This window comes from Rhagoletis pomonella, unplaced genomic scaffold, assembly GCF_013731165.1.
Source record: "Rhagoletis pomonella isolate Grant_MI unplaced genomic scaffold, Rhpom_1.0 Rhpom_scaffold_00009, whole genome shotgun sequence".
NCBI lineage: Eukaryota > Metazoa > Arthropoda > Insecta > Diptera > Tephritidae > Rhagoletis > Rhagoletis pomonella.
The window spans coordinates 38,312,713-38,336,137 of NW_023458563.1; the positions used below are offsets into that span (position 1 = coordinate 38,312,713).

The 23,425-nt window shown below is 34.2% G+C and overlaps 1 protein-coding gene across 2 annotated transcripts in view; it reads right to left on the minus strand.

Annotated features, from left to right (window-relative positions):
• LOC118745773 (synaptotagmin-7) overlaps nucleotides 1-23,425 on the minus strand; it is a 431,457-nt gene that overhangs the window by 312,337 nt on the left and 95,695 nt on the right. For both annotated transcript variants that reach the window (XM_036479437.1, XM_036479436.1), the window contains one exon: nucleotides 21,644-21,808. In XM_036479437.1, the coding sequence (XP_036335330.1) occupies nucleotides 21,644-21,804 (161 nt within the window). In that variant the 5' untranslated portion in view covers nucleotides 21,805-21,808. Of the gene's footprint in view, nucleotides 1-21,643; nucleotides 21,809-23,425 lie in introns of those variants that run through there.

Here is a 23,425-nt window from a genome sequence, read left to right on the forward strand (position 1 = left end):
AGTTTGCGAGAGTTATGCGCTTTTAAATGAGTACCCTTAATATTTCTTTTTTTTTTGTCTTTTAAATATGGAAAAGCATCTGAGAAGTGCACAACGAAAGCGCATTCAAACGAAACATACTGAATTTGAAGTTGTTTTAGCCCAATACATTTTAAAGTAGTTGAAAATATATGCAGGAAAAGGCAATTGACTGCTTCCTAGGACATCACCATATTAAATAAATGAGTTCGTTGCCAGTCAATTAAGAATTTTAATATATTAACCGCGAAAGTTCAAGTACCTAAATGTATAGAAGAAATTGGCTTCAAAATAAATACAACGACTATCTATCTTCCAGTTAATATAAAATATAACAGAAGAAAACATAATGAAGTATTTCGACAAATCTAAATTTTTAATGCCTTTTCTTTTACAGATTGAGTGCCGCAGAAGACGAGGCAACATTGTGGACGATGGGGAAGATTCTTTATCTGAGGACGGGGAAGAGCAGGGGCTCAATATAAATGTCTGTTTCCCGCAAATGCAGATTTAGGAGTAGCCTTTATAGACAGTGAATCGGTCGACGAAGATGAAAACGAAGAAGCTGCGCCAAGGGTTGCGCGTATCCTTCCTGCAACAAGATAGTGGTCCGAGTCGATGTTTGACCTTCGGAATGTGCGTACGTCTAAAACATTGGAAGCGTGACTTTCGCGTGTCACAAAATTTCGGGTACAGCCACGTGGCTTGAGGGAGATTTTTTGAAATTAAGCACTCCAAACTACCAGCCTTACTTTGAGCTCTCGGTCCGTTATCAGACATTCCGTCGTGAAATTTTTCGAGATCACCAAGCACGATTTTGCTATCGTGACGAGGGCAGATCTTGAAAACTCTCGCTTTGATTCGGACTGTAGCGAGACGGTCGTCTACCAAGGTGAACGACAGTATTCCGCGACGGGGTCTCACTCGTAGTATTTTATACGTCTGCCATGGTCGTACGAAAAGAAAGGTTTCTGATCCGAGGCAGGGTCAAAAGCCCATCGCACAACCCATTACGGGGGTGTGACTTCTCAGATTAGCTCGCTTCTGAATGGGTGTTCAGTTACTAATTCGTGTAAACACTGGAAGTCATGAGCTGCAAGAACCGGACGCAGAATTATCATTTTTTACCACTGCGTGGTGAACGGTGATCAAAAGGTTCGATAAAGCAGTAGCTGAACATTTCTGCTTGTTCTACATACACGAAATAAAACGTAAAAAACGCTAAAAGCATGTCGCGTTTGCAAAAAAAGCAAAAAAAAAACAATGTGCCAGGAACACAGATGAAAAAATAAATAAAATAAAAAAAAAAACGTTTTAATATACAACGCTTTTATAAATGGACTAAAAAGTAGAAAATAATATTTTTCAGTCCCACAGAATTTGTTTTAATACCTTTTTATTTTGAAATTTTTGCAAAAGTCATTATAAACAATTAATGACATTGAAAACGAAAAACTTGGAGCGCATGCAGTACAAAGCATTCGATTTCATTGACAATAGTCAAACTACATAACAACGAAAGTACAAATTTGAGATCGATTTTAAGCGGTCGTTATTCATATGCCCACATACATACATATCGCTAGCTTAGAGTGAAATGTTGCTAAGTCCACTTTTTATGAACAATTAGTTTGGGTGCAGGAAGCAAGGAAAATTAAAAATGCACCGTTTCTGAAAGGATCTAACTAGTTGTTTTATTTCTACCCGTTTTATTCCGTGATGTGCAAAATTGCTAAGTCCACAGTAGTCACAGAAAATTTGATAAGTCCAAAAAAATATGAATATTTTTTTACGCTATCGAATTCGATTTGTATTGAGGGTTGTGCAACAACATTATTTCTGAATATTTATGTACATATGTATGTATGTATATAAGGCTGGGTCGATTTTGTATGGGGGAAAATAAAAGGCATTTGACCGTATAGTAATAGTAATATTATGATGTTTTAGGTCTAAGCCAATTGTTATTGGCCAAGAAAGATTAATTTAAAACTTATCTTTAGCCCGCGCAATTGAATCAAAGTGTATCAATTTTGAAAATGAAGCGTTGGCTTGTAATATCTATGGAATGCGTTAGTTGTTATAAACAGGACGATATATCAAATTAAGGGTTATTAAATTTAGCACCTCACGTTCATTTACCATTTTTCAATAAGTCTACAAATTTTTAAGACATTAAAATAAAAAATAAGAAAACTATAATTTTCCCTTATGAATTTTCAATTCTTCATTACTTCAGCAACCAAGTGAAAAATACAAAAAAGTGAGACGAGATTTTTTTACGTTTTAATGCTTTCGGATGTTTATATAATATTAAAAGGGTCGTGGACTTGGTCACGCCTATTTGGTCAGTTTTCAAGATCATGGTGAATGAAGTCAAACATGTATTGTCTAAGATTAGGAATCGTTTGATAAGTTAATAGTAGTTGCAAGCATAAATATAAGTATTTGCATACATTAACATAATTAGGGTACTCACAGTTTACTTCTAAAGTTAAAAGGTGGCAACTTTAACAAGATAACACACTCGAACTGTGAGCAACCCTTATGTTTAAATAAAGTATTAAGTTGATCAACAATACCACGCATTGCTAGACCGTTTGCCTTTCACGCGTTTGTGTTTAGAGAGCATCAACAAACCACATACATATTTCTCTATATTCTCTCTTCTCTTTTTTATACTCAGCTAGCACAGCGCAAAAATAAAAAAAAATAACCTTTGCCAGCTCCAGGCAGGCGCAAAGAGAAACTTATGTACAAGCAGCGCTGCGCCCAAAGCGAAATTCATGTATGTATGTACAAGCAGCGATAGATGCCAGTTTAACACAGAACATAAACATGAGACAAAGTCTAGTAATTTTGCCCAAAAGTGTTATCTCTAATTAGTATGGGAACCAACAACAAACAAAGTTACCACATGGTAAAATGTTTTAAAGTTAGCAGGTGGCAAAATTAACACAGTAGATAATATAGAACTGTGAGTACCCTAAATATATTAGGGCGAGAAACGCCCATTTTAAGTCCATTTTTCGTGGTTTATAAATTTGCCGTTATATGAAAGTAGGAGACGTGCCAAAAGTGTTTACATAAATACTTTAGTTAATCCCGTTATGTGAAAAAGTAACTGTAGGTAGGTAAATGCGATAGTCTTTAACATATCCTGGAAAATCCTTTTGAGGTCTCTCCAATTGGACGATATTGCTTTGCATTCAGCTTGAACGAAAAAAGTCACTCCCTGGCATACTTTTCTGTAATCCGGTTCTTTCATTTAAATGTTATTTATAAAATTGAAGAGATTTTTTTTAAAAAAAAAACTGGAGATCCACTTAAGTTTTTCGATATAACTTTGGTAAACGTTATTCGATCGGCACGTAATAATTACGAGACTTGCTATTACTGATTTATTATAATAATATGATGAAAATCATTCAGATTATAAACAAATTATTTAAAAAATAATAAAAAATGTATCAAAATTTTTTGTCATTTTCCTATATTTGCAAATTTTATATTGTATGCATAAACATAAGTAAACTAATTAGTGTTTCTAGAAGTTGGGCCTGTTCAGTGCTTCCATACTCATTTGCATAAACAACCTTTTTCCACGATGATGGAAAATAATGGCTTTTCTATTAGAGCTACCGAAATTGTTCCTAAATTTGCAAAAATTCGCAAACTATAGCTAATATTAAAAAAGATTAGAATATTCGGAACCAGCGACCTAAATGCACGCCAGCAATATTAATGCTGTTCTTTACATCTTTTGGCTATAGGCCAGTGCAATTATCAAGAGAACAATTAAAATTTTATTGAAAAGAGGTAACTTTCAGATTAACGATAAGCTAAAGGGCTGCGAGAAATGATATTTGACTTTATCTTTTGCGTTAACGGATTCATTATCTAATAATATGCCCCAAACCTTTTTGCTGAACCCAGAAGTTTTAACAATTTTTTGGTCTTATTCGAAAACAGCTTTAACATTTGATGCAACAAAATCACTTTTCCCTTGTGTTATTATTATTATTAAAAGAACCTAAACAATTTGTTCTAACAAATTGTTTCTTAAAATGTACCTACGAGATGGATTTTTCGTATTGTACTATGGAAAAATTCATGGAAAATTTGCTAAGTCCAACGAAAAAAATTTTGGGAAAAAAGTAGAAAATTTGCTAAGTTACAAAATTATTTACAAAATTTGTAAAAAAGCAGATTTTTTATAATTTTTTTTTTAATAAAGGATAAATGAAAAACCCGAAACATTGCATTCAAAGTTTTGCAAAATACTTAAAGAAAATTACTTAGGAACGTTTTTTGTGTCTCCTGTACAATTGAAAAAAATGGACTTAGCAACTTTGCACTCTAAGCTAGCGATATGTTACTTTTCATATCAATTCAAGTGTATTACATGCATCCCAGTGGGGCGGCCCCACGCTTTTCATTTTCAATGTCATTAATTGTTTATAATGACTTTTGCTAAAATTTCAAAATCGAAAGTTATCAAAACAAATTCTGTGGGACTTAGAAATATTATTTTCTACTTTTCAGTCCATTTATAAAAGCGTTGTATATTAAAAAGTTTTTTTATTTTTTTATTTTCTACTTTTTAGTCTTGTCTGTACAAATTTTGCAATAGATATTAAAATAATTCAACTTGCAGTGAAAGAGAACAGAAGACTATGCAAGCACAATGTTGTTTGCTCATTTAGTATAAACATACATATGTACATACAAACATATAGCAGCAGTTTATTTCATTTAAAACAATGGCGTGTCATCCATTTCCGCTGTGACGTATATAAATAGTGCATATATTTAGGCGAAATATTTAACTTCTTCTGGCGGGGCGACATCTAGAGTCTTCTAATTGTATCTCCTTGATATGATGCCTACAACGAGGTTGATATCTAGACTAGGTTGATATCTAGAATTTTCCATGAATAGCTTTGCTACATTTATAGTAGGTGCATTCTTTTGCAACCGAGCTACAAAACACCACTCGCTTAAATGACGAAATACACGCAAAGCAACAACACAAACCCGGCTATTTATCCGAGCTCAGCCAGGTCGGTTAAAAAATACGCGACCTAAAGGCTAATGTTGGTAAGTGAAAAAACTGCTCTATTGTGAATTGTTAATGGGAAAGTGGAGAGGGAAATTTTTGCTTCCTTTTATACGTTACTTATATTTTAAAAGAGTATATATATAACTCAAATACCTCGCATAATTACTCATTTAAACAAATTTTTGTATCTAAATCCCGTTAAACTAATCACATTTTCTTGCCAGCTACCAACAGGGTTGCTTAAGTAGCTAAAAGGAAATTTTACCCGAGTTGAGCGTTCTTTTGTCGCTCGCTTACAAAAAAATGCAGCTAGTATAAATGGTGGTCTGGACATAAAACATTCAAAGCGGTATGGACATACAACATTGCAAGTTGATAAAAGCGCTGTAATAATAATATATCTCAGTCCCATAGAATTTGTTTTGATAACTTTTGATTTCGAAACTTTAGCAAAAGTCATTATTAACAATTTATGAGATTGAAAACGAAAAACGTGGAGCGCATGCAATACAAAGCATTAGATTTAATTGGCAATATTCAAACTACATACATAACATAGACCTAAAATTTCTACAGCGAAACTACAAATTTGAGATCGATTTTAAGCGGTCGTTATTAATATACCCACATACATACATATATTACTCTTCAATTTCAAATCAGGCCTATTACATGCGCCCCACGCTTTTCATTTTCAATCTCATAAATTGTTTATAATGACTTTTGCTAAAATTTCAAAATCAAAAGTTATCAAAACAATTTCTATGGGACTGAGAAATATTATTTTCTAATTTTAGTCCATTTATAAAAGCGTGGTACATTAAAAAGTTTTTTGTTTTTAATTTATTTTATACTTTTTAGTCTTGTCTGTATAAAATTTTGCAATAGATACTAAAATAATTCAACTTGCAGTGAAAAGAGAACAGAAGACTATGCAAGCAAAGTGTTGTTTGCTCACATTTAGTATATGCCTACATATGAACATATATACATACATATAGCAGCAATTAATTTCATTTAAAGAAATTGCGTGTCTTCATTTCCGCTGTAGCGTATGTAGTGCATATTTTTAATTTCTTCTGGCGAGCGACATCTATCTCTAGAGTTTTTCTAATTGTATGTCTTTGATATGATACCTACGACGAAGTTGAGATCTACACTAGGTTTGCCATAAATACCTTTGCTATATTTATAGTATGGTGGTCTGGACATACCACATTGCAAGTTGATAAAATCGTTGTAAAATGTACGCGCATCTTTTGTGACCGGAATAACTTGTATACATATTAATAAAATATTTTCTTTTAAACTTTATATTAAAATTTTGTAATGTATTTTTGAAGATTTTCAAGGGTTATGTTGCCACAAGGAGCAACTAACATTGCTGTTAGCCACTGTTCCCAAATTGGTGCTTTTCGCACTAAATTTAGTGCTTTTCTTTATTCAAAACGCGAAAATTTTAGAGTTTAGTGTTTGGTGCGTTTTTTGGTGCTTTTGGTTTTAGTTTGAAGACACCAAATCTGTAAATCTTAACAAAAGGAGGGGCAAAATTTGTAGCAATCGTAAGTTGTTTAAGCAACTTTACAAAAATCTAAATAAAAACATGTCACAAAGACAATCATAAGCGGGAGAGCATATATTTATCAACAATCCCTGCTGAAGTCTAGAAAAAAGAAGTCTGATGAGGAGATGTGGTGAAGTCCGAAATAGTGCTATAACTTCTACCGCTTAGACTTTGTTGCTTTTTCAAATTTTTCTAATAAACAATCGTGGTATAAAGCTCAATAAAAATATTAACAAGTAATTTTTAGCAAAAAAAAAACCGACTTAAAAAAAATATATATATATCTATATATTTCATGATCCAATGATCGGATCTAAACCAAATTAGTATAGGACCACCTCTGAGACACTACCTTTCCGTTGCAAAAAATCGGTTGATGTGGTGCAAAGTTATGCGGTAACATACATAAAAAAAAAAAAAATTAAAATAAATATTCCGACGAACTGATAACCTCCTCCTTTTTTGGAAGTCGGTAAAAAAAAAAAATGTTAACAAGCCACAATAACATTGCCAGAATTGCATTCGTTAATTTGCCATTGCTGGGACTAGGGATCGCCCTTACACCGAATTTGTTGTATTTTTTTACGACTATTCAAAAAAGCAGCAGCATCTCCTAACAGTAAAATTAATATCTAACGAACCTTCTGAAAAAAGAGAATAATCAAAATCGGGTGCAATTTGAAGAGTTTTTTTTTGATATAAAAATATATTTGCCACTATGTGCCAGTGAATACGCTCAAATAAGACACTTTAAAACGGAAAATCAAGTTTCGTTATGTTTCAGGCAGTGTTCGTTACTGCTTGACTACTTTCAATGACTTCGAGACTGCTCAGCTGTGACTACGAAAATGTTCGCAGTCAAATGAAAGAGAACAAGCAACCAACAGAAATGAACACAACTTCTCTGCTGGCGACTGCGAACGGCGCGCAAGCTAAAGTCAGTAGCCGAAGCTGTTTGCTCATAGTTAACTGTTAACTTGAGTTGTGGTTTTATTTTGATGCGTAGTCAACGCAAAGCGAAAACTGTTGCTGCAAGCAGGAACGACTGGAATTGACTACTCATTAGCTGCAATTGACTACGCAGTCTTAGAAATTTTTTGCTGAAATATGTATACATATGTACATTAGGGTGATGCAAAAAAAAAGTTCTAGGTCTTGCTGCCTCAAAAGTTAGTAATTGATGAAAAATTATTCCATGACGAACACTTCTAATAACAGCGCGAAATCAACTGACGACTTTGCAAATTTTTCATTTACTAATGCATTGACTACGCATCAAAATAAAACAACAACTCAAGTTAACAGTTAACTATGAGCAAACAGCTTCGGCTACCGACTTTTGCTTGCGCGCCGTTCGCAGTCGCCAGCAGAGCAGTTGTGTTCATTTCTGTTGGTTGCTTGTTCACTTTCATTTGACTGCGGTCATTTTTTTAGTCATAGCCACAGTCGTGGTCGTTACTAAAACAAATGACTGTGAAACTGCAATGCAATAGTCATATTATATTGCTTTTGCTAATTTTCAGTCAGCAATTCAAACGCTGGTTTCAGGTGTTAAGCGGTCGAAAGAAAAGTTCTTTATGTTCCTTTAGTTCACAAAATCATAAGGGACTGCTGTATAGATTTAAACTACCACATAGTTAATGAAACTTCATTTCTGGTTATTGCTTTCGTTTGATTGGAATCGTAGGAAAAATTAAGCCTAACGAAGAATATTGTAATATTTAAACAGTTATGAAAAATTAATAAATTTTGCTTACATATAAGCGAAACGGCAACGCTGCAAATTAGAAAATATGAACTAGAATCTTAACATCGCTTAAACGAAAATATTTGAATTTATAGAAAACAGAATAAATTCGACCGTCGAGCAAAATACATTGATTTTTATTAATTTAGACCGGCATCCCAACAATACAATTTTTCATGCATATATCGTCACTAGACACGAATAAAGGCGCGAGCTCAAAAGTTGACGGCGAAAAAAGACGCATAAAAAACTTCAGCGTCAAAGACTCTTAACATACTTCGCCGAAGTTTTTCATAAGCAACTTTTTTCGCAAAATTTTTTTTCGCGCCATTTTTCGCCGTCAATATACTAGCGCGCCTTTATTCGTGTGTAGTGACGATATATTCTATTAAATACTCCAATAGAAATTTGGTGCTTTCTTCTAGAAAAAACGCGACATTTCTTGGGTTTTAGTGCTTTTAAAATTCAAAACTTGGCAACACTGTGTTAGCACTTACACTTACACTTATTATTACACAATAGAGGGCTGCATGAATTCATTCAAAACGGCTTATGAATTATTCGTATACAAAACGAATGAATGATTTTGGCTTAAATTTTTTTGAATTTGAGTGAATACGTGTTCTGGTATATGTGTCAACATTACAATATTCAAACAAAGTGAAAATAAATTGAATTGAAATAAATGCCAATTTTTTGTATGAATATCCAAAAATATTTTTTCTGTGCACATATGTACAAACACTCATATGTATGTGTGTATGTATTGCTGCGCTCCTATTAAAATATGAACAAACTTGTTTGTAGAAAAAACTTTTACCGAAATGAGTTTGAATGATTTGAATGTTTTCCATTCATCCACTCACATTCTTCCATTTGAAGGTAGAAAATTTAAAACAAAACGTATTTATATTCATAACTTACAAAATTCCAAACGCTGAGTGTTTTGTATGTGAAGTAAAATGTTCAAATCTACTGTACTCAGTTTGGCTAGAAGTTTGAATGAATTCATGCAGCCCTCTAATACACAAACATGATTTTTGTCGTACACTTTCGAGGTACTTGATCCCCATTGATTTAAATGAAACTCATATCAAATGAAAGATGAGTTATTGTAGATGTGCCGAATTTAGTTTGTAACCCTCTAAGAGCCTCTTTGAGCGAAACATTAAAAAAAAACCAGTAAGGAAGTCTAGGTTCGGGCGGACCCGATCATTAAATACCCGGCGCAAGTATTAAGTATATGTTTCCCACATTTGCGAAAACTACCGCTAATTGATAAGCCGAGTTGGTTTTACCCCTATTTTAAACATCTTCGATAGAACGTGCAGTTAGACATAATGAGATAAACTTATATAGTGATATGTGGGCGATATCACGGCATTTTCCGAAATTTCTAACAATGTTACTTCTTTTCACATATTGTTTTTGGTATCCTTAAATTTCGAAATATTGAAGTTTCAAGCATTTCTGAAATTTACCGTTATATGAAAAGCGGCCGTAACTTTGGTCCGATTTCAATAATTGTCAACTTTTTGCTTTTATGTGGCAAGCACAATATCTACACCGAGTTTGGTACAAATTGGTAGAACGGTTACCGGTTATATGTTATTATAAGTAGGCGGTGCCACGTCCATTTTCCAAAATTTTATCATAAATGTATTTCTTGGTAAAGAATTGTTGCAAGCATCAGTTTTGAATAAATTAGCTTTAAGATTTACTGATTTATCGTATATTTAATATTTCTTTAAATTACCATTATATGGGATGTAGGCGTGGTTATTGTCCGATTTAAAAAATTTTCGGCCATTTGGTATGTTGTATCAAGGCCAACAACTCACAGTGGTTCGGATAGCAGATCTAGCTGGACGAAAGTCAAAATTTTTTTTTGTTTTTAAAATACTTAATGGTACTTGGAATACATTCCTGACAATACATTCAAATAGAAATTGCATTTATTAAAGCATTAACATATGAAAACAAACAAAAAAAGGTAAGTCAACGCCGCCTATTTGAGAACTCTATTTTAAAAGATGAAATTTAACTTAAAAGATTGCTAATTGCACAACAAAAAATTACACTTATTCCGCTATAGATTCAGAGGTCATAACGCAATTTATGTCCACATTGGTATAAGCAAATTTATTCTGAAAAATCGTCGTTTTGATTAATTAAAAAAATAAATTAAAGAGTAGGAAAAGTAAAGGCCGCCGAAGGCCGTTATAAAACCACTTGCATATTATTCTTTACATCTTCGCAAATGCAGAGGGTAAGTTCGATAACCAAGTCTAACCAATTGGCTTAGATATTTACATTTTAGTGACAGTATGTCAAATCTCAAAATTCAAAAGTAATTATTAACAGGAATGTATCTGAATATAAATATAAGATCAGTGGCAGATCCACGGGGAAGAGGGGGGGAGGGGTTGTGTGTTAAAACAGAAAAATACTTGGAATTATAAAACCTTTGGTTATGAAAGAGTTAAAAAAATTAGTACCCAGTTTCATAGAAATCTACCGATTTTTTTAAATTTTCGTCCGCCATATTGGATCCGCCATTTTGAATTTTTGATAAGTGATTTCAGATTCGTAATCAGCGACTCAAAAATCCCCTAGGTAAGAAGTGGTGTAAAGATCCATCAACGAGTATTTGTTTAAATAGTTTCGTCCAGCTAGATTTGCGATCCGAACCACTGTGTAACTGTGCCAACTGGAAGAAATCGGTGCAGCGGTTACCAAGATATGCACATTTAACCATAAGTGGGCGTGGCTACGCCCATTTTCCAAAAATTTATAATATTCTTATTTTTCGTCTAAAAATAATTGTAAATATCAATCTTGAGTGAATAATCTTCGGTAGTTAATAAAATATCGCAGTTTTCGTATTTCTGAAAATTACCGTTATATGAGAGGTAGGCGTGGTTATTGTCCGATTTTGCCCATTTTCAATACCATCCGTCCTACGCCCGAGAGAAGTACATGTATAATGTGACCAACCGTACTTCTTTCGGAAGTACAGTACTTCTTTTTTCGCTCTTGTACTTCGTACTTCGAAGTACAGTCAAATGTACTTCTTTGCGGTATTTTGTACTTCAGGAGCGACAATTTTCGGATCGCTTTCGCACCTTTTGACGCATTATATAAATGTTATTGCATCAAAAAGCGATTCGAAAATTGTCGCTAACTGTTTTCAGAATCTCCCCCAAAATTCTGTACTTCTCCGATCTTCTGGAATTTCGTTCGTTCAAACCATTAAAGTCGCCGGGGATCGATGGCATCATACCTGCGTAGCTGCAAAGGGCTCTGAAGGTGTCGTGCAATTGGTTGGATCCTATTTATGCGAACTGCGTTAGGACCGGGTACATCCCCAAGGCTTGGAGTGTAATCAGTGTTGCGTTCATCCCGAAGGCCGGAAAAGGCTCTCATGTTTCCCCTAGGGATTTTAGGCCTATCAGCCTCTCTTCGTTTTTGCTAAAAACGCTAGAGAGACTGATAGACCTTTACATAAGAAACGCGATTCCTCGTGACTGTGTTTCAAGATCTCAATATGCTTATTGCAAGAAAAGGTCGGTGAATACTGCCCTGCACACATTGGTAAAAAGGTCAGAGGAAGCCTTCACGCATAAAGATTATTGACAATGTCAGTCCAGAGGCAGACAGAATTGTCGCAGTACGAACTGCTATTGAGCTAAGGGGAACCGGGTTCTTTTGTGATATTAAATAGGAAAAGAAGAAGTTTCTCTGCTGCAGAAAATATTTTTGTAGGACACTTTAAACCCGTTACCTCTCAAGAGCTACTGATGGGGATTCTGACAGGCCATGGTGCGATTGGTATTCATGCGGCGAGACTAGGAATTTCAAATGATCCCTTTTTATCAGCTGTGAAGAGGAATATGAAGCGTTAACTTAACCCAACACTTCTTTGAGCTATGAAATAGTTGGTCACATTATACATGTACCAAGTCTCGTTAAGATATCTCAATTTTTACTCGAGTTATTGTGTGCACAGACGGACAGACGGACGAACGGGCGGACAGACAGTCACCGCTTGATCTATTTCTCTTTTCATTCTGATCATTTATGTATACATTTGTATATATCTATCTCGATTCGTTTTGCATGTTACAAACAACCGTTATGTGAACAAAGTTATAATACCCTTGTGCACAAGTGCGCTCGGGTATAAAAAACTATTTAAAGTCCTGACTGGTACAAGTTCATCCCGAATATCAGTTAGAGAAGCAACATTTTATATATTAATTCGCGCAGCATTTCGCCACTAACGTCGCACAAATCAGTAAAGCTGCAAAACTATCGATGGTTGGACTATTCGAAATGTTCGATAGTTTTGGGCCTCACCATTCGATAGTATCGATACTATCGGTAAGAGAAAAAATGTGAGATCCTTACTACGGCAGTATTTATATTGAATATGGTAATATTAGTAGGAAAACCAGAAATGTTAGTTTTCATCAAAATTTTTGTGTGCTTTATTAAAGATATCAAAATTAGTTACTTTAAGCAAAAAAAAAGCACGATGCAAGTGTAATTTTAAACAATTTATAAAAACAAGGAAAATTCGAATTTTTCGAGTCATCAAAATGTTTAGTTTTTAATTGGATTTCTTAGAAAAATTTTGAATATGCGGAGTTTTGGCAATTTTTTGTTTCCGATAGTATCGCGATAGTGGCTCCTATTCATCGATAGTGGTGTCAAATTGAAAGTATCGATAGTGCCATCGATAGTACTGCAGCACTACAAATTAAATCGCACTTGAACTTCGGCGAGTAAATCACAGTATATACAGTAATAAACCTTTTCGCAGTTTTTCACCGATTGGTCCCGAGGAGTACTTTTAGGTGGTGTGCAGCGTTTTCGTTTTGCGCGCACAGCAACACTTACTGTGGGGAATTTCACCTCGTGATTAGAAAAAGGTCTTTTCGAGGATAAACTATATATAATTGTATTATTTATGAACAAGATGTAGGTTAAGTATAATATTCATCTTTAATGTATGCTGATATTCATGCATAATGAAGAATAATATCAATAGTTAATACGAAAGCTCAAATCGTAATTATAGCATTGAATGGAGTTTTCTTAAATGTAAGTTTAAAATAAAAAAAGTCCATTGGGAGATTATACTTTTATGAAAAACGTAAATTTTGTGAATTTATCAAGCCAAATTCTAAATTTCCGAATATATTTAAGTCTTTATTTCCAAAAAAAAAAAGGTTTGTATACCTATACAGACCCCAATGCCTGGCAGCGCATCCGCCCAGACAGTCCATTAAGCACACCCAAGTTTGAGTGATCTACAAGTTACAAGCGTTGACAGCATTTAACAGTTCATTATCATGTACGGTGTAAATTATACACTGAACTATGATAATCTGTACTAGTATCTATAATAATAGACAATAATTAGCAATGTTTTTACACTTATGCAATTAGTTTCAGGCACTATTACACAGTCATGACTTGTGCCACTCTGCCATAGTACGGTTGTTGTCCCTTTCATACCACAGTAATTTTGTATACAACTCCGAATCAACAAAATTCATGCTCCTTCTCATTATCAACCCTGATCAGATTTTACCCCCGAGGAGTACTCAAAAAGGTTTATTACTGTATATACTGTGGAGTAAACATGAGCGACAAAGCGGATGATGCGGTTGCGTGTTTGGTTATTTATGCGTAAAAAACAAAAGAAAAAAGCATAAAAGGAAAAAAGGGTACGAGTGAATTGTTTTGAAATATGAAAAAAAAACAATATTAAGTACATTCTTTTCCAACCGAGCTACAAAAGAACACTCGCTTAAATGACTAAATACACGCAAAGCAACAACACAAATTCGGCTATTTATACGAGTTCAGCCAGGTCGGTTAAAAAATACGCGACCTGAAGGGAAGTGTTGTTAAGTGAAAAAGCTGCTCTATTGTAAATTGTTAATGAGAAAGTGGAGGGGGGGGGGGGGGGGAATTTTTGTTTTCGTATTTACATGATTTATATTCTAAATAAGTATATATATTACGCAAATTCCTCACATAATTACTAATTTCTATTGTTTTTTATGTCTAAATCCCGTTGAACTAATAACATGTTTCTTGCCAGCTACCAGCAGGGTTGCTTAAGTAGCTAAAAGGAAATTTTACCCGAGTTGAGTGTTCTTTTGTCGCTCACTTACAAAAAAATGCAGCTATTATTATTCTGTGGATGACAAGAGAGGAGCAGATGTATAGTTTGTCCCCCGTTTGCCTATTTTAGGCAGAATTTCTTTATCCGCTTTATGCATAAGAAGCATCTGGATCAGTGTTGCCAAACATGGGATTTTCCTACCAAAACTGGTAGGTTTTTTTCCATTTGGTAGGTTGGTAGGCTTGATTGGATTTTGGTAGGTTTCGGGACAATGTGTAATAGTCCAAACATTTTAGCAACCTTTTTTACACGAATATTTCACCGGTGCGTTCGTATAACGGCGGCCGCAAACATGTAAATATTTTTGCCAATATACAATACGAGCATCGATATATTGTCACCTAAGGGCGAAAAGGTGCCAAGTCCATTTTTTTTAATTCTTCTAGAGAGACGAAAAATCGATTTAGTTTCGTATTACCAGCCATTCTGCATAAAAAACCTAACATTGGAAAAAAACGGACTTGGTACCTTTTCAGAAAAGTCTGCCAATTGGCCCGTACCCAACCCCAATCATAGAAGGCAAATGAGGCTAGAATAAATATTATGTCGGATATTCAGGCAGCGTTAAAGTCTTAGAGTCTTTTAAAATGGCATCAAGGCTTGTGAACTCTTGAACCACCTGGGAGCCCACAATAACGTGACGCTGTGGGGGGTTCAGGGACATGAAGGGTTTGAAGGTAACGAAAGGGCTGACTATCTCGCAAAGCGTGGAGCCCAAATGCGTTTGCATGGTTCCGAGCCATTCTGCGGTACACCCAAATGATACACTGCAGAGCTACTTAGGAGCTAGCTGAGAATAATCTCAAATTACTGCCGACTGGCGGAAGTCAAAGGGAATAAGAAAATCAAAGAGATTCATAACTCTTTCCAGAAGGAACTCCGAAAGACACCTTGAACTTATAACTCTTACTGGCAACCTGACTGCACCCTGCAAGTTAGCGTACCGTTTGAATTAAATGGGTCTTTCTGTAGACATGGACTGTAGGTTGTGGGGGCTGGTGAAGGAAACCCCAGAGTATATTCTATGTGCCTATCCACGAAGTATGAACCGTAGATTGATACACCTTGGAGAACTATTCTCTTCTCCATCTAAAGTTTGGAACATGGCTTCATCCAAAGTGCTGAGCTTTTTAAATAGACTAAGGTTGGAGTGATTACAATTAGGATTTAGCACACTATATATTCTTAGGTCGCAACGCGGGTATCTCCGAAGTAATAATAATAGTAATAATATCGTCACTAGACACGAATAAAGACACTCGGGTGTTTTGACGACGAAAAAAAAAACGTGAAAATATTTGAGGAAAAAGACGCGTGTACATTGATTCAACATCAAAAACTCTATGGGAATTCGTATAATGTTAAACTCGCTAACGTTGTTGACCGCGAACGTAAGTTTATGCGTCTTTCTTCGCCGTCAAAGAGGTAAACGCGGCTTTCTTGCCGTGACCTATGTTAAGAGTCTTTCTTCGCCAACATTTTTTTACGCGTCTTTTTTTCGCTGTCAACTTTTGAGCTCGCGTCTTAATTCGTATCTAGTGATGATGTGTATGTATGTGTAAAGTGACATAAATTTGGGCAAGTCTGTACAGTAAAAGGAATCGTTATACGGAATTAATTTTTATTTTTTTATTTTACTAGCTGTCTTTTAGTTTCCCTAAGGGTTATGTTAGCTATGTTTTCATAAATTTGACATTGCCAAAAAAAAAATATTAAAACTCAAAAAAATTTTTGGTAGGTTTTGGTAGGTTATGGTGGGAAATTTTGGTAGGAACAAAAGTTTGTCTGTGGCAACGCTGATCTGGATATGAATAGCCTTGAAAATAAGCGAAAACAATTATATATGTACATACATACATTCGTACATATGTATGTACACGCAACCACATGGACACATGTATATATGTAAGTAGATGTATAACAGCGTAGCAAACAGCCTAACAATGCGCAAACTGAGTGCAAACAATAGCAAAGGGTGCAATAACTGTGTACATCCAAAGCTAAAATTCTCACAATAAATTACTATTGTTAACTGAAAAAAAAAACAATATTTAAAATGCAAAACTACACTTAGTTTTCTAATATATTCTTCCAAAGAATCTTCCATCGCCGAAAACCCTCCAAGCTTCAATTCTTGGTCCCGCAAAAATTCTAAATTTTCAAAGTACCACAAAGTGGGCACTCTCACTTTTCCGAATTTTTTGCAATTTCCGCTGGTAGCAGGCTCGTATGCCCTGATATTTTTTTACAGTTTCTATCGTGGCTGTTTTGTCTACTTCCCTCTACTTCTCCAGCAGTTTTTTTCCATGATTTTTGTTTTTTATTTCTACCTTTATATTTTTCAATTTTACTTTGCCAAATCGCAACTTCTCCCTTCACAAATTCAAAAAAAAAAATCTTCTAAAAATTGCTTACTTGCAATTTCCCGCGATGTGCTGACTTCAGTGGGTCAAAATACCCTGATATGTCGAAATGAATTAAAAGTAAACTGATATGACGACATGTGTTAATGTTCGCGAACTGAGCCACTAACGATCGAAACAATCAGAAAAGTTTGAAATTTTTCAAATCCGCCTGATTTGTTCGCGCACCACGCCACTAACGAGAAAAATTACATCGAACACCAACAAATCCGTCGGATTTGTTCGCTGTTAGTGCCTAGCATCAGTGAGCGCAAAATTAAAAGCAGCCATCAATCAATGTATATGGTAAAGCTCGAGAACGGCTGAACCGATTTTTTTTGAAATTTTTGCAGACGTTCAAAGGATGGTTATCGGCTAACGAAAATCTTTATATATAAAAGGGCGTGGAACCTCCCATATAAACCGATGTTTTCATACTCCATATCTCTGGAAATGTTCATGGTAGAGTACTGGAACTTGGTATGGAAATTAAACGCATAAATATGGAGCTACAGGAAAAGGGGGCGTGGCACCTACCATACAAGCAGAATTTCATACTGAGCATCTCTAAAAGTGCTCATGTACAGTACTGGAACACTTCGTATGGAGATATATGAAATAAATCCCATACTCATGAAGAAAAAAGGGCTCTTTGAAAAGAGGGCGTGGCAAAGTACAAACGTGCTGAGTTTTACTTATCTTTGAATGTGTATATAATTATTCTTAAGAAAAATTTGGACTATTCGAAAAGTGGGCGTGGCACCTCCCATACAAACCGAATTTTTCATAATAAGTATCTCAGGAAGTGTTCAGGGTAGAGTACTGGAACTTTATACGGGCGTGGTACCTCCCATACAAGTCGAATTTTTCATATTGCATACACAGAGAAAATGATACAGGTAAATCGCAAGTTTTTAAAAGAAATTGTAAAATAAAAGTTTTTGAAATAATTTTACTTCATACAATATAAAAAATACAATATTTGCATTTACGACTTTAAAACGAAACATTCGCAAAACAAAAACGATCGTTATAATATATTCACTTTTTTACTGAGGAGACCAGGCGAAATTAAAGAAAAAACGGAAAAAATTCGTATTTTTAAAACTAAAATGAAACATTTGAGGATTTTCTCCCAACGAATTGTAGTGCGACACAATTTTCAACAAGCGAAATAAAACTATACACTTTTAAATAAAAAATTTAAGTTATTTTCAGTCAATTAAGTATGAAAAATATTTAAAACTAAAATGTTCTGCATTAGAATTTACAAAGCTACCTAGCTATAATGAAAAACATTTCATATGTTTGCATCATTTGTCGAAAAAATTGTGTTGATATAAACAAGTTACTTCAATCTTCAAAAAAGGTGATGAAGTATATACAAACAATACCGCCATTCTAACCACCTAACTACATGGAAGGGACATTGGTGATACGGTGGACTTCTTCGACCGAGAAAAGCTTTGGTAAGAATAATTTACAAAAATAAATTCTTATGAGTTACTAAATAATAATTTAAAACTTTCTTGCTTTAAATTACAGCAGCGTGAAGAAAAACTAGAAGACCCAGCGTTGAAGTAAGGCGGGAACATCTGTATGGATGCATTTATGTATGTATGTATATAGTATTTGTAAAACATCTGTATTTTGTTTATTAAATTTTGTAACTTATTTATAAGTATATATGTATATCAATATATTTTTGACAATGCATGTATATACCAAATGACTTGTTGTGATTTAATGAAAATAAAATTTGAATATCATATTTAAAAATGCATATTTTTACATACATCTTAGGATTTAATTTCAACATGCGCATATTCAATTATCAAACGATTTGAAAATTTTCGTTCTCAAAATTTAAATAAATATTGTAGGTGCAAAACCTGGGTCAAAACGTTTTTAAAAGTAAAACAATCCATACAAATTTGAAAACGAAAACTTCTCTGTGTATCTCTAGAATTCTTCTTGGTACAGTACTGGAACTTGGTGTGGAGATATACGAAATTAATCGCATAATAATGGAGAAAATATGGAGCTATAGGAAAAGGGCGCGTGGCACCTACCATACAAGCCGAATTTCATACTGCATATCTCTGGAAGTGCTCATGGTAAAGTACTGGAACACTTCGTATGGAGATATATGAAATAAATCCGATACTCATTCAGAAAAAACTCTTACTCTTGAATAGAGGGAGTGGCAAAGTAAAAACATACTGACTTTTACTAATCTTTGAATGTGTATATAATTCTTCTGTAGGTATATTTGTGAGGGAAATCCTAAATGGCTGGAAGGATTTTAACAAAGTTTTGTGTGTGTGTTTGAGGTGATGTCTGGATAGTTTAGTTTCACAATTTAATCCGCCAGTTGGCGCTGGAGTTGAGTTATTACTAAAATCGACCTGTTGAACCATTGAGTATATCGAACTCTCGTGTGTTACGATTGGTCCAATGGATGTGAGTTGCCAATATTATTATGCGTTAAAGCTTCATTCGGCGACAGCAGGGTTGAGTTGTGCAGTGGTAAATCTCAAAGCACCACTTGTCGAGATACCTTAAAAGCCAGTTTCATGAAAGCAATTTAATGAAAAGTTTGTTTTCTAATTAAATTTAATGTAAAACCTGATAGAAAAAAATAATTTTTCACTTAAATTGCTTTCGTAAAACTGGCTTTTAAGGTATTTGATCTCAGTCAATGTATGTATATTGTATTTCTGTTGAACAAGGATGCGCATCCATTTTGAAATTGCCACCAACTATAAAATAAAGTTTCTAGGGCACATTCACTATAGATCCGGATCATTGTTGCCACCAGGGAACTTCTCATGGACATAACACTTTCGTTCGATTATTTAAGGCGGCAAATGTCCATCAAACCATAGTCTTATCCGATGAAAGTGCCAGTAAAAATCGTAAATGTGGATTGTTGGAGAAAATGTTGGACCAAAATGTTTAAATTAAAAATCTAATTTTGGGCGGAACGAAGTTCGCCGGGTCTGCTAGTATAAACATATATATGTTATATACATATATGTATATAAATAAATTATATACACATGTTAAAATGATAAAATACTAGTAAAAACAAGGATTATTGCGTTTAAAAAGTAAAATTTAAAAATGAGAATATCTCGAAAAAAGGATCCGCTACGATTTTGATCTCGACGGATTTTGAACTTACAAATGATGTAGAAAAAGGCTGTGAAAGCCGATTTTAGGCACACTTATAAAACTTAAGACTGGGTCAAGACCACCGTGAAATATTGCTAAATTTATAAAAAACTATTGTTAGAAAAAGTTATTAGAATTATTTTTAAATTGTTGAGCTTTACAGTTGTAAGTTCTAATTGCTTATTTTTTCAAAATCCCCTTTTTGTAACTAGTAAAGCTCAACCATTTGTAGAGCATCTAATTTCCTACAAAAATATGTATTGAATTTTTTAGTTCGATAATTCATAGCCGAGGAAACAAAGTCCAAAGTTGAAAACAATTTTTTCTATGTAATTTGTATGGGAAATGGAAATCAGCGATGCGCGACCTTTTAAACTTATGCCGATTTCGTTTCTACCGAAAAATGCAAACTTCTCTTTGCCCTCTATGCACAAACACTAAGAAGATGGCGATGAGAAGGCAACATTTTTTATAGAAACGAAATCCCTACTAATATTACGGGTTGCGCTTTTAACAGGCATCTTTTGACATCCCCCGGAGGTTTTAATAACAGCGGGGGCTGTTAAAAATAAAAACGAAGTCGATTTTTTTTTAATCAGTCTAATACATATGTACATACATACATATCATCGTTTAAAGTGCAAAACTGCCTATCGTCGTTTTGAAAAAATTTGATTTGATCATAGATATCGATATTAGACCAAGAATGATAGAATACAAGATTGCGCCAATGAGAGAGGATTTTTGAGCGTAATTTTTGCGTGACGTCATCTTGGTGCAATTGCGAGATAGAAATGCCAAAACGCATATAAAAATATGTAAACAACGCAGACAAATGTGTTAATTTTAATATTACATGGCCCAATTTCGCAGGAATCAATAAATATACAAAGATTGATTAATTACCGCTGATCAAGAGTAGCATATATTTTTACTCTCACCTGTAAAATCTTGGTGACCTTTCATACGCGGTTTTGCATTATCTTGATACGCGGTTTTGTATTTTAAACGACGATGTGTACATGTGTACGTATCTACACACATTAGAGTGGTTAAATTTTTTTTTAATTCATAAACGCTACCTCAAATTATGGTTATTTGTGAAAAAAAAGAGAAACGTATTTTTTATTTCGACAAAAAAATTTAGAGGTCGAGCTGGTCGGTCTTTTATAAAACCGCTAATGTTTTAATTTTTTTTTATTTTCGTGACTTGTTAAAATGCAGCTAAGAAGGTTGTTTTTACACGTAATTACTCAATAATATAAAAAGTTGAGAACATCAGCGTTTTTATAAAAAAACGACTAGCGCGACCTCCAAAAGAATTTTTTTTTCAAAATAAAAAAATACGTGTATATTTTTTATCACAAATAACAATATTTTGATGTAGCGTTTATTAATTTCTAAAGAGTTTTTCTTGAACCACTGTAATGTACATACATAAATGTAAAAAGAATGATACATTAAACATGTTTACCTTAGACTATAGCTGCTGGAATCCTCATCTTCGTTCGGTTCGATAAACTGCAATTGTGAACGTTTGTGACGCCACCAAAGGTAACCTCCAGCAAGAAATAACGCGATGGATATTATGATGCCCAGTACGGAAAGGCAAGCAATCAAAATAATGTTAGCCATTCTCCTGCAAAAAAAACAGGTAAAAGATACTTTCAACAACAATAATAAAAGTTAGAGAAGAATAATAACAGAAACACAGACCTACACCTCGGAAATCTAAAGCTATTTTAGTAATCTGAGACTACACTATAAAATTCTGTTTAAAAATGGGATTTTAAATCGAGTATATTTTTGTTTATTTAAACTTTTTGGCAAATTTACACGATGAATATGTATTTTTCTCATTTACACATTTTCGTGTGTAAAAATCCTATTTGTTAGCGACTTTACACCATTCTTCGGGTGAAATCAAACAGCAGATGTGTGTTTTGTAGCTTGTACACACTTTCGTAGTAAATTTACGCACACCACAGCAGCTATATTACGCTCTAAAAAGTCCGAAATTTAAACAAACTATTCGTTGAATAATCAAGCATGTAATTTCGCGAATAATAAGGTAGGAAATCAGTAACCTACCTTTTAGGTAGGAAATCTACACCATTTTTTTTTAGAGTGTAGGTACTGGGACTAGCAGGTCTGTCTCTCAATTGCTATTTTCGCTCCCCAGATCCTCAAAAAGGCTTTTGCAAACAGGCGCGGTGCGGTACGTACGATATGCGGAACTGATATACGCAAACGCACTCAAACAGGCAAGGTGGGGTAAGCATAGTGCAGTACAGCATGAAACATTGTTGCTGTGCGAGGAATGACGAAGTCATTTTAGACTATAGACTATTTTAAAACGCATTCGTATTTCTAAATTTAATTTATTAATGAACTTTTTTAAATTTATTATTATTTATTATTAATGCTAAATTAAATAATATAATATAATAATAATTAGTATTTATTATTAATACTAATTTGTTATTATTAATTTATTAATCTAATGTGTTAGAGCTCTAGCTCTTAATTGCAACTCTACTTACGATATATGTCAGGGGTGGCCAAGGCCCTCTTGCAAATAGCTTACGTATAAACGTGGTAACAGTTATACGTTGTACCAAAAATTGAAAATACACGGTACGCAGCTGTGTTCAACAGCGGATATTTTAAATCTGGTACTTTTTGCCGGAATTTTAGTAACGGCAAAACATGATGTTGCATTTCCAGTGCCTTATCTTTATTTAATTCCAAAAACTCCAACTCTTCTTCGCTTTTCTTAAAAGGAGTATTTCGGATATTGTAAATCCATCCTCAATTATGTTACATAAAAAAAGGGTTCATGAAGTATGCAAACCTACATTTAAATAATTTCAAATCGGCAAATATTTTTTCAAAATCTGCTTTTAAAGCACGTAGTTACGCGACACAGGGGTCCAATTTATCCTCTTTGACATGTGCAATAATATTTGTTTAGCCATGGAAAATGATGAAATATTCTTCATCTTCATCTTCGTCTTCATCTTCAACTTCCTCCCCAACTTCATGTTTACCTTCATCTTCATCGGCTTCCTGTTTATCTTTCTATTTGTCTCTTTCTTCATCCTCATATTCATCTTCATCCTCATATTCATCTTCATCCTCATATTCATCTTCATCCTCATCTTTATTCCATGTTCAAGTTCATGTTCATGTCCATCTTCATCTTCGTATTCATCTTCATCTTCATCTTCATCTTCATCTTCATCTTCATCTTCAT